Source organism: Entelurus aequoreus, linkage group LG16 (genome assembly GCF_033978785.1).
Source record: "Entelurus aequoreus isolate RoL-2023_Sb linkage group LG16, RoL_Eaeq_v1.1, whole genome shotgun sequence".
In the NCBI taxonomy this organism is placed as follows: domain Eukaryota; kingdom Metazoa; phylum Chordata; class Actinopteri; order Syngnathiformes; family Syngnathidae; genus Entelurus; species Entelurus aequoreus.
Window position 1 is genome coordinate 4,536,299 of NC_084746.1, and position 12,945 is coordinate 4,549,243.

At 38.3% G+C, this 12,945-nt stretch overlaps 1 protein-coding gene across 3 annotated transcripts in view; it reads left to right on the forward strand.

Moving 5' to 3' along the window:
• LOC133631541 (epidermal growth factor receptor substrate 15-like 1) overlaps positions 1-12,945 on the forward strand; it is a 65,254-nt gene that overhangs the window by 4,890 nt on the left and 47,419 nt on the right. For all 3 annotated transcript variants that reach the window (XM_062023836.1, XM_062023838.1, XM_062023839.1), the window contains exons 6-9: positions 10,510-10,569; positions 10,645-10,770; positions 10,848-10,907; positions 10,977-11,225. In XM_062023836.1, the coding sequence (XP_061879820.1) occupies positions 10,510-10,569; positions 10,645-10,770; positions 10,848-10,907; positions 10,977-11,225 (495 nt within the window). The remainder of the gene's footprint in view (positions 1-10,509; positions 10,570-10,644; positions 10,771-10,847; positions 10,908-10,976; positions 11,226-12,945) is intronic.

Consider the following 12,945-nt stretch of genomic DNA (forward strand, 5'->3'; position numbering starts at 1 on the left):
CAGCTAGAGCGATTCGGACCATTACCCCATTAATTTGAGCGAGGATGAAAGATTCGTGGACGAGGAACGTTAGAATGACTGACTAGAATGCAGTAAAATACATATTTTTTTTCGCTCTGACCGTAACTTAGGTACAAGCTGGCTCATTGGATTCCACACTTTCTCCTTTTTTTATTGTGGATCACGGATTTGTATTTTAAACCACCTCGGATACTATATCCTCTTGAAAATGAGAGTCGAGAACGCGTAATGGACATTCAGTGCCTTTTATCTCCACGACAATACATCGGCAAAATGCTTTAGCTACGAGCTAACGTGATAGCATCGTGCTTTAACTGCATATAGAAACAAAAAAAATAACCCCCTGACTGGAAGGATAGATAGAAAACAACAATACTATTAAACCGTGGACATGTAAATACACGGTTAATGCTTTCCAGGCTGGCGAAGGTTAACAATGCTGTGCTAACGACGCCATTGAAGCTAACTTAGCAACCGGACCGCACAGAGCTATGCTAAAAACATTAGCTCTCCACCTACGCCAGCCAGCCCTCATCTGCTCATCAACACCCGTGCTCACCTGCGTTCCAGCGATCGGCGGAAGGACGAAGGACTTCACCCGATGCGTTTGGCGGCCCGGAGACGTAGGAAGTCAAGGTGAGGTCGCCGGCTAGCGCGTCTGCTCTCCTGGTTGTGTTGCTGTAGTCCGCTGCTAATACACCGATCCCACCTACAACTGTCTTCTTTGCAGCCTTCATTGTTCATTAAACAAATTGCAAAAGATGTCCAGAATACTGTGGAATTATGAAATGAAAACAGAGCTTTTTGTATAGGATTCTACGGGTACCATAACTTCCGTTAAACTGACTTCGTCACGCGCATACGTCATCATACCGCAACGTTTCCGCCGGATATTTCCCGGGAAATTTTAAATGTCACTTTATAAGTTAACCCGGCCGTATTGGCATGTGTTGCAATGTTAAGATTTCATCATTGATATATAAACTATCAGACTTCGTGGTCGGTAGTAGTGGCTTTCAGTAGGCCTTTAAGTAGCGTACCGCACGTTGTGTAAACAATGCACACTGAGGCGCAACACACGGCATGCTAGCAGCGACCGGGCTACGACAACAAAGCGAAAGCGGTTTGCCGACATTGTTAGCAGTGGTAGGGTATGCTTCTGGCAACACGTCAAACATGCTAACCCATTTGAAGCGTCACCACCCCCAAGTGAACATCGCTTCAACGAAGAAAAAGACGAGCGTCGTGCAAACACCGCATTCAAGCAGCCTCTCCTCGGCGAGTCAGGCAGGGCTAAAGCAATAACAAATGTCGCTGGTGTTTTTATAGCAGCAGATTTAAGACCATATTGCATTAAAAACTAGATTTTGACCCACTTCTTCTTTCTGCAGACAATGTGGATAAACTGATTTTTCTGGCAAAAAACATGAAGATTGAGTGAAAGTCACCAGGGTTAAAGGCTGGGGGGGGGAAAGAAAAGTTAATCTGAGGCTGAGTTGACTTGAAACTGTTTAATGTTGCTCTTTTTCTATGTAGAAGAAAAGTTTTGTCATTTTATTTAATCTGAGCAACAACTTGAGGCAGTTTAATGTTGATTAACGTGGACCCCGACTTAAACAAGTTGAAAAACGTATTCGGGTGTTACCATTTAGTGGTCAATTGTACGGAATATGTACTGTACTGTGCAATCTACTAATAAAAGTCTCAATCAATCAATCAAAAAAAGCACTTTATTTGTAGAAAGGTTTTGTTAAGAAACCATTCTGAGCCTTATCTTATTTAGTATTTATTTTATATATGTTGACCACATTAACCCTGGCAATGGACTCTGTGTGTTTATGTATGTTATTGTTATGCTTAGCATTCATGACTGCCTGCTGTTGCACTGATCAGCCTAGTGGTGGCTCACATCCATCACACACAGAGCTAGTTCTATTTTTGGGCAGAATTATTATAGTGTTCCCAATGTTAAAAGGATAAAGCCACTGTTTACAAATTTGGTAAATAAATAACCCAAAAATGTATATTTTGTTGTTTTCTTACTGTACCGAAAATGAACCGAACCGTGACCTCTAAACCGAGGTACGTACCGAACCAAAATTTTTGTGTACCCTTAAGTAATACAAATATAAAATACGGGCATTAAATAAAACTGTAATTAAAAAAAGAGAGCACATTTTATTACCTTTAAACATGTGCTTGGCTTACACACTAGAAAGGGGGAAAAGGGAAGAAAGTAATGTGTTCAAACGTAACAAATTTCTGAGCGAAGCTTGTGTTAACACTAATGTCCAAAGTAGGGTTGTCAAATCGATACTTCGATACCAAGTTGATACCAACACACAAAAAATACATTGATACCTGCTTTTTTTTTTTTTTACTATCTTCAGTGACGAATACTATAAAAAATGTTTTCCTTGACTAGCTGCGTCAATTTTCAGTGTGTGAACATTGAGTCAGCATCGAAGGAGAAATGCCTGCTATATTTAAGAAAAAGGAGCCAGTGTTTCCATGTTGTAGCTTATTTAAGGAAGCCTGTCACGAATGCGGGTGTGGCGCTTCCTGTTTAACCTCGCTCATAAACGATAATGGAAGTATGTCAGTGTAGCATAACTGCTTCACATCACACCTCATACCCGCTTTGCTAGTGAATAAGACTTAGTAGAAATGATCTGTGATCACTTTAGCCATGTTGTCGCTATATTTAACAAATAGAGGTACATATTAAAAGTGAAAGACAGGTGTATCTTGGGTCATGCATTTATTCACTAATCAAATAGAAGCGGAACGTATTCGCCGCAAAAGTGAGCGTGGAAGTCCGCCACCACAAGCCCAGGGAGTGTGCGTTACCACACTGTGCAGAAAACTTCTAGAAGCGTGCAATCCAAGGTTTATCACCTCCATAAGTGCTGAGAAAATGCAGCTTGGGCACACTCTTCTGTCATTTGGAAACACTTTAAAAAAGGCAAATGTGGTCTCGGGGCCATTTGCTCAATGCAGCGTTTTTTATCAATCATCAATCGATGTTTATTTATATAGCCCTAAATCACAAATGTCTCAAAGGGCTGTACAAGCCACAACGACATCCTCGGTACAGAGCCCACATACGGGCAAGGAAAAACTCACCCCAGTGGGACGTCGGTGAATGACTATGAGAAACCTTGGAGAGGACCGCATATGTGGGTAACCCCCCCCCCCCCCTCTAGGGGAGACCGAAAGCAATGGATGTCGAGTGGGTCTGACATAACATTGTGAAAGTCCAGTCCACAGTGGATCCAACACATCAGCGGGAGTCCAGTCCACAGCGGGGCCAACAGGAAACCATCCCGAGCGGAGACGGGTCAGCAGCGCAGAGATGTCCCCAACCGATGCACAGGCTAGTGGTCCACCCGGGGTCCCGACTCTGGACAGCCAGCACTTCATCCATGGCCACCGGACCTATGCAACTCCCCCTCGCAAGGGACAGGGGAGAAGAGGAGAGAAGAAAAGAAACGGCAGATCAACTGGTCTAAAAAAAGGGGGGTCTATTTAAAGGCTAGAGTATACAAATGAGTTTTAAGATGGGACTTAAATGCTTCTACTGAGGTAGCATCTCTAACTGTTACCGGGAGGGCATTCCAGAGTACTGGAGCCCGAATAGAAAACGCTCTATAGCCCGCAGACTTTTTTTTGGCTCTGGGAATCACTAATAAGCCGGAGTTCTTTGAACGCAGATTTCTTGTCGGGACATATGGTACATGTCACATTTTAGAAATAAACCAAAAACGGTGGTAGCATAATGAGATAATATTTAAACAACACACAAAGATTTGTCTTTAAATACATGTTTTAGCCTTATTATTAGCCTATTCCATTACAAATGACATGATGATGTCACACTAGCACTTATTGAAATCAGAGATGACCGATAATGGATTTTTTGCCGATATTCCGATATTGTCCAACTCTTAATTACCGATTCCGATATCAACCGATACCGATATATACAGTCGCGGAATTAACACATTATTATGCCTAATTTTGTTGTGATGCCCCGCTGGATGCATTAAACAATGTAACTTTACCATGAATTGATTAACGTGGACCCCGACTTAAACAAGTTGAAAAACTTATTGAGGTGTTACCATTTAGTGGTCAAATGTACGGAATATGTACTGTACTGTGCAATCTACTAGTAAAAGTTTCAATCAATCAATCAATCAATCAATCAAAAACCAGGTTTTCCAAAATAAGAGAACAACCTCAACTCAAGTTATGGAAAAAATGCCAACATGGCACTGCCATATTTATTATTGAAGTCACAAAGTGCATTATTTTTTTAACTGCCTCAAAACAGCAGCTTGGAATTTGGGACATGCTCTCCCTGAGATAATCCTGATACCCACTACAACTGTGGGAAATACTATACTTTGACTTTCACAAAGTGCATTCTTTTTTTCTTTTTTTTTTAAACATGCCTCAAAACAACAGCTACAAAAACAATGAAGGCACACAGCTTCAGTCCAGGGTATAGTAGAGCATACTTGCCAACCTTGAGACCTCCAAATTCGGGAGATTTGGGGGGGTTGGGTTAGTGGTAGCGGGGGGTGTATATCGTAGCGTCCTGGAAGAGTTAGTGCTGCAAGGGGTTCTGGGTATTTTTTCTGTTGGGTTTATCTTGTGTTACGGTGCAGATGTTCTCCCGAAATGTGTTTGTCATTCTTGTTTGGTGCGGGTTCACAGTGTGGCGCATATTTGTAACAGTGTTAAAGTTGTTTGTACGGACACCCTCAGTGTGACCTGTATGGCTGTTGATCAAGTATGCGTTGCATTCACTTATGTGTGTGTAAAAGCCGTATATATTATGTGACTGGGCCGGCACGCTGTTAGTATGGAGGAAAAGCGGACATGACGACAGGTTGTAGAGGACGCTAAAGGCAGTGCCTTTAAAGGCCTACTGAAAGCCACTACTAGCGACCACGCAGTCTGATAGTTTATATATCAATGATGAAATCTTAACATTGCAACACATGCCAATACGGCCGGGTTAACTTATAAAGTGACATTTTAAAATTCCCGCCACACTTCCGGTTGAAAAACTCCTTTGGATATGATTTATGCGCGTGACGTCACAAAATCCGCGGAAGTGGTTGGACCCCATCGGACCCGATACAAAAGCCTCTTGTTTTCTTCGACAAAATTCCACAGTATTCTGGACATCTGTGTTGGTGAATCTTTTGCAATTTGTTTAATGAACAATGGAGGCTGCAAAGAAGAACGTTGTAGGTGGGATCGATCGGTGTATTAGCGGCTAAGTACAATACTTACAGCAACACAACAAGGACTACTTACGGTACTTAGCAGACGCCTAGCCGATGCTTGCCGCCAAACCCACGGATGAAGTCCTTCGTCGCGCTGTCGATCGCTGGAACGCAGGTGAGCACGGCTGTTGATGGGAAGATGAGGGCTGGCTGGCGTAGGTGGAGCGCTAATGTTTTTATCATAGTTCTGTGAGGTCCGGTTGCTAAGTTGCTAAATTAGCCTTAGCGTCGTTAGCAACAGCATTGTTAAGCCTTACCAGGCTGAGAATTTTTAACCGTGTAGTTACATGTACATGGTTTAATAGTATTGTTGATCTTCTGTCTAACCTTCCAGTCAGGGGTTTATTTATTTTGTTTCTATCTTCATTTGAGAACGATGCTATCACGTTAGCTCAGTAGCTAAGTGTGTCACCGATGTATTGTCGTGGAGATAAAAGTCACTTTAAATGTCCATTTCGCGTGCTCGACTCTCATTTTCAAGAGGATATAGTATCCGAGGTGGTTTAAAATACAAATCCGTGATCCACAATAGAAAAAGGAGAAAGTGTGGAATCCAATGAGCCAGCTTGTACCTAAGTTACGGTCAGAGCGAAAAAAGATACGTCCATCACTGTCTCTCTAGTCCTTCACTGTAACGTTCCTCATCTACAAATCTTTCATCCTCGCTCAAATTAATGGGGTAATCGTCGCTTTGTCGCTCCGAATCTCTCTCGCTCCATTGTAAACAATGGAAAATTGTGAGGAATATTACCTCCTCTGACGTCACGCTACTTCCGGTACAGGCAAGGCTTTTTTTATCAGCGAGCAAAAGTTGCGAACTTTATCGTCGATTTTCTCTACTAAATCCTTTCAGCAAAAATATGGCAATATCGCGAAATGATCAAGTATGACACATAGAATGGATCTGCTATTCCCGTTTAAATAAAAAAAATTCATTTCAGTAGGCCTTTAAGGCACGCCCCCAATATTGTTATCCGGGTGGAAATCGGGAGAATGGTTGCCCCGGGAGATTTTCGGGAGGGGCACTGAAATTCGGGAGTCTGCCGGGAAAATCGGGAGGTTGAAACCGATACCGATAATTTCCGATATTACATTTTAAAGCATTTATTGGCCGATAATATCGGCAGGCCGATATTATTGGACATCTCTAATTGAAATAATATTATTTTTCACCATGAATTGATTAACGTGGGCCCCGACTTAAACAAGTTGAAAAACGTATTCGGGTGTTACCATTTAGTGGTCAATTGTACGGAATATGTACTGTACTGTGCAATCTACTAATAAAAGTTCCAATCAATCAATCAATTTGTTTTATATACAGTACTTGAAGGCTCCGTAACACTGCTGCTCTTTTTAGAATGTAAAATAGTTGCTTATTGTTGTTATTTATGAGCATATTTATAAGCACAGTATGTTTTTTTTAGATATACTGGGAGTTTATAGAACATTGTTCTTTTATGAATGTCTATTTACCTCGTGGCACCTGTGACTGCAATTTAAAATCTGTACAAAAAGATGTAGAAGTGATCTTAAATACTTGACACTTTGAAACACTTTTCACTTAAATAGTGAATTACAAAGTACATGGGTTCAATTTTTTGTATTTTTCTTGCGGCCTCGAGATTTGTAGAAATTCATAGGTTTCGACTACTGAAATTCTGGTATCGTGACAACCTTAGTCCCAAGTTTTAAAGTTATTCATGGAGGGGCGTCAGAACACTGTGACATGTCGTAAACTGAGAGAGTACATCCATGCATTTTTTTATATTTATGTAAATAAATATAAAACAGTGGTATCTTGGGTTTTGTTTACTCCATATCCCTTAGGATCTGGTTTTCGGCGGAAATGTTTGCCCGAATTTTGCCCCGTTTTACGTGTATCGTCACGGTTGTCGTACGACTACACATTTGGCAAAAGAAACTAGTCGATTTGCGCGCGTATCTTTCCACGGAATCGAGTTTCCAAATGAAGAATCCGCACGTTTGTGACAAATTTTTGTAAGTTATTTTTTTAGATTTATGATTGAAAAATAATCCACCATGGGGCCAAAGAAAGTTTTTAGTGTCAGCACTTTGAAAAAGAAGATGAGTAACTCTATAGAATTCAAGAAAGAACGACAGTGACGACTGTGCGGTTTATCCTGCCCCTATCCTTCTCCGCTTATCGGTCGTCATTTTCCTCACAAGTCTTCAATAAAGGTAAAAGGGATGTTAAATGTTTGTCCATCCATTTTATCGTTTTTGTCTATTATCAATGTGAAAGTCAAATTCCTCTCTATAAAATTTTTGTCTTAATATTTTATTGTAGAATTCGGTCTTCATCTGACCTCTGGAATACATTACTAACAAAAATTGAGGCATACACATATTAACTGGTCACAACATACGGTCAACTTTTATTTACAATCTAAACCTACAGCAAAAATGTTTTGATTATGATATATTTGATATTATATGATATATATATATATATATATATATATATATATATATATATATATATATATATATATATATATATATATATATATATACATATACATATACATATATATATATATATATATATATATATATATATATATATATATATATATATATATATATATATATATATATATATACCTGTATATATAATCAGGGGTCACCAACGTGGTGCCCGCGGGCACCAGGTAGCCCGTAAGGACCAGATGAGTAGCCCGCTGGCCTGTTCTAAAAATAGCTCAAATAGCAGCACTTACCAGTAAGCTGCCTCGATTTTTTAAATTGTATTTATTTACTAGCAAGCTGGTCTCGCTTTGCCCGACATTTTTAATTCTAAGAGAGACAAAATTCAAATAGAATTTGAAAATCCAAGAAAATATTTTAAAGACTTGGTCTTCACTTGTTTAAATAAATTCATTAATTTTTTTACTTTGCTTCTTATAACTTTCAGAAAGACAATTTTAGAGATAAAATACAACCTTAAAAATGATTTCAGGATTTTTAAACATATATACCTTTTTAGCTTTTAAATTCCTTCCTCTTCTTTCCTGACAATTTAAATCAATGTTCAAGTAAATTTATTTTTTTTATTGTAAAGAATAATAAATACATTTTAATTTAATTCTTCATTTTGGCTTCTGTTTTTTCGACGAAGAATATTTGTGAAATATTTCTTCAAACTTATGATTAAAATTTAAAAAAAATATTCTGGCAAATCTAGAAAATCTGTAGAATCAAATTTAAATCTTATTTCAAAGTCTTTTGAATTTCTTTAAAAAATTTTGTTCTGGAAAATCTAGAAGAAATAACGATTTGTCTTTGTTAGAAATATAGCTTGGTCCAATTTGTTATATATTCTAACAAAGTGCAGATTGGATTTTAACCTATTTAAAACATGTCATCAAAATTCTAAAATTAATCTTAATCAGGAAAAATTACTAATGATGTTCCATAAATTTTTTTTATTTTTTTTTTCAAAAAGATTCGAATTAGCTAGTTTTTCTCTTCTTTTTTTCGGTTGAATTTTGAATTTTAAAGAGTCAAAATTGAAGATAAACTATGTTTCAAAATTTAATTGTAATTTTTTTTTCGTGTTTTCTCCTCTTTTAAACCGTTCAATTAAGTGTAAATATCATTAATTGTTAATAATAACATAGAGTTAAAGGTAAATTGAGCAATTTGGCTGTTTGTGGCAATTTATTTAAGTGTGTATCAAACTGGTAGCCCTTCGCATTAATCACTACCCAAGAAGTAGCTCTTGGTTTCAAAAAGGTTGGTGACCCCTGATATATATGATATAATAATAGATATAATAATAGATATGATCACATTTATGGTACAAAGTGGTTGTAGACAAACCAGTCCTGTATTCTTAACACTTAGTTTATCACCTTATTTTGACTTGATTTTATTGCTAATATTTATTGTAAGTTATCTTGTAATGTCTGTATAATGTTGTCAGTAAATGTAGGTCTGTTTTTATAGGGCCCCCCTTTGAAAAACAGATAAAATATAGCTATTGTCTCTAATTTTGGCATATTTACTGTGATTTTTTTTGCTCACATGTCGATCAATATGCATTGTCCTCATCAAATAAAGATATTCAATTCAATGACATTGTACTTTGCGGCGGTGTGGAACTGTAATGTACCTTTCATGTGGGCTCAGAAGGTAATAAAACAAAATAGAGTATAACAAACGACAATCACAATAATAAACCTTGTTAGCTGAATGCTAATGCTAGGAAAAATGTGTTAGGCAAAGCGAGTGAAACAACAATAATAGACTAAATCAATAAAAGGGAATAATAAGTAGAGATGTCCGATAATATCGGACTGCCAATATTATCGGCCGATAAATGCTTTGAAATGTAGTATCGGAAATTATCGGTATCGGTTTCAAAAAGTAAAATTAATTACTTTTTAAAACGCAGCTGTACGGATTGGTACACGGACGTAGGGAGAAGTACAGAGCGCCAATAAACCTTAAAGGCACTGCCTTTGCGTGCCGGCCCAGTCACATAATATCTACGGCTTTTCACACACACACAAGTGAATGCAAGGCATACTTGGTCAACAGCCATACAGGTCACACTGAGGGTGTCCGTATAAAAAACTTTAACACTGTTACAAATATGCGCCACACTGTGAACCCACACCAAACAAGAATGACAAACACATTTCGGGAGAACATCCGCACCGTAACACAACATAAACACAACAGAACAAATACCCAGAACCCCTTGCAGCACTAACTCTTCCGGGACGCTACAATATACACTCCCGCTACCCCCTAACGACCACGCCCCCCAACCCCGCCCACCTCAACCTCCTCATGCTCTCTCAGGGAGAGCATGTCCCAAATTCCAAGCTGCTGTTTTGAGGCATGTTAAAAAAAATAATGCACTTTGTGACTTCAATAATAAATATGGCAGTGCCATGTTGGCATTTTTTTTTCCATAACTTGAGTTGATTTATTTTGGAAAACCTTGTTACATTGTTTAATGCATCCAGCGGGGCATCACAACAAAATTAGGCATAATAATGTGTTAATTCCACGACTGTATATATCGGTATCGGTTGATATCGGAATCGGTAATTAACAATATCGGAATATCTGATATCGGCAAAAAATCCATTATCGGACATCTCTAATAATAAGTAATTTCATATAATTGACCAAAATGTCTTGTTTCTTCCAGCGAGACAACAGCAGCCCTCTATTGAGTGCCTCAGCAACTGATTCAAGTTGGGCAATAAGGGTGAGTGATTATTTTAGTTTCAGTTATTTCGGGGTAGCCCTATGATTATTTGAATTGTCGTTTGTTACTCCACAGCCGGATGAAAAGGGGATGTTTGAGGGCATCTTTGAGAGTCTGTCCCCCATCAATGGCCTCCTCTCAGGCGATAAAGTGAAGCCCATTTTGATCAACTCCAAACTACCTCTGGATGCGCTGGGAAAGGTGATGTTACACTCTCTGTATCTTTGCTGACATTCCTGCAAGTTAACCAAGACTTGCTGAGTTTTGTTTCGTTGCAGATCTGGGACTTGGGCGACGCGGACAAAGATGGGTACCTGGACAAGGAGGAATTTCTTGTGGTAACTTGTCGATTAGCAAATGTTAATTTTTTTTAAAATCTTCCTTTAGTTAACGCTCTAATCTTTTAGGTCATGCATCTTGTGTATCGAGCAATGGAGAAAGAGCCGGTGCCGACGACTTTACCCGCATCCTTGATCCCTCCCTCAAAGAGGAAAAAAGTGCCTGGTGCGCTGCCTGGCGCCGTGGCCGTCCTGCCCAGCCGGCCTGGGTTTTTGGGTACCTCGCTTCCTCTCAAAGACAGCTTCCGAAGTGCTTCTCCTCTCACCACCTCAACTAGCAACCTCTCCCCAAAGTACTCCTTCAGAGCAAGCAAACCGGTATGTTATATTTACACAGTCTTAATGGTCAAACACATTCTGCAGTTTGTTTACACTTTAAAAGTGTTTGGGAAATAGTCAGTTCCACGGTCAATCTGTTCATCGTTAAACCCGTTATATAAGTCGCACTGGAGTATAAATCCACGGTCAATCTGTTCATCGTTAAACCCGTTATATAAGTCGCACTGTAGTATAAATCGCATTTTTTGGGGAAATGTATTTGATAAAACCCAATACCAAGAATAGACATTTGAAAGGCAATTTCAAATAAATAAAGAATAGTGAACAACAGGCTGAATAATTGTACGTTATATGAGGCATAAATAACCAACTGAGAAGGTGCCTGGTATGTTAACGTAACATATCATGGTAAGAGTCATTCAAATAACTATAACATATAGAACATGCTATACGTTTACCAAACAATCTGTCACTCCTACAGGCATGTGATTTTTCCGTCTAAAGTCGGAATTCCGTCTTTTTTAATCTCGGGAAAAAAAAAAAAATTATCTCCCGTTTTTCCGGTTTTTTTTCCGACCCTAAATCAAGATTCGAGACGTAGTTTATATTACGCCGTAGTTGATTGGTCGATATGTTCCTTGTGACCAATCAGGACATCTGTTATGAATGATGACGTTAATAACGTCATCATTCATAATGGTTATTAGCGCCATTTTCCATATGTAAACGATGTCGGTTCTCGAGAGAAAGGACGCTTTACGAGTAAAAGAAATTGCTAAACATGTCAAAAATAAGTTTCGATGGGACTGGATGGAAAGGGAAATCACTGATACCGTTGGGAAGAAGGAAGTTACGACTTTGTTCGGTGATTTTATTCGGAAAATCGATCGTCCCGGAAAGGTTTTGTGCACGTGGTGTCATGATAATATTGACTATGGATCACGAGGTCTCAAGGCTTTGGAAGTACATGTGAAACGCCAAAAACATATGAAACAACTTGAAGCAAGGAAAATGAACTTTTCACTAGCTGGTACTTTTGGATGTCAACCGAAAGTGAGCAAACCTTACGGACTTCATCTTGTTTACATCTACAACTGCCGTAGACATCGAGAGGAAAGATCCACCCACTTCAGTTGCAGACAGGGTTGTTAATAATGAGGTAAGCTAAAAAATATTTGCTTGCGAAATACGCATGTTTGTTTTAAATATTAACCAATTATTGCTTAGCGAAATATAAATGGGTTTTTCTAAAAATAAAAAGCCACGTGAAAATATATTATGAAATTACAGAAATTCAAAGAGTCGCATTATTGATTCTAGTTAACAATTTATTTGAAATAAATTTGCATATAATACTATTTTGTAATATTAAGTTCTTATGTAGTCTCTTGAAACTATTGTCAGTGGTGTAACAATCTTGAAGGTAAATATTTTCACACTTGTTTTATGCAATATGTCAGTGTCCTCACATTATTATCTCCTATATTCAAATATGAGTAAACAATACTAAACATGTTTAATTATTTTCATAAATTTATATCCTATTTTGGCGAAAAGAATGAAATGTTTACATTACATTACATGAACTGAAATAATGTGGTAATACTGTAAATAAACTGTAGATAATAACACTGACACCTGTGGATGTGAAATGAACACAAGATGTAAATATTAGTGACTAAATACTGTTGGGACTGAACCATATACAGTGATTCATTAGGATAATTGGGTTATGTATGTTCTATTAATGATGTTTTCA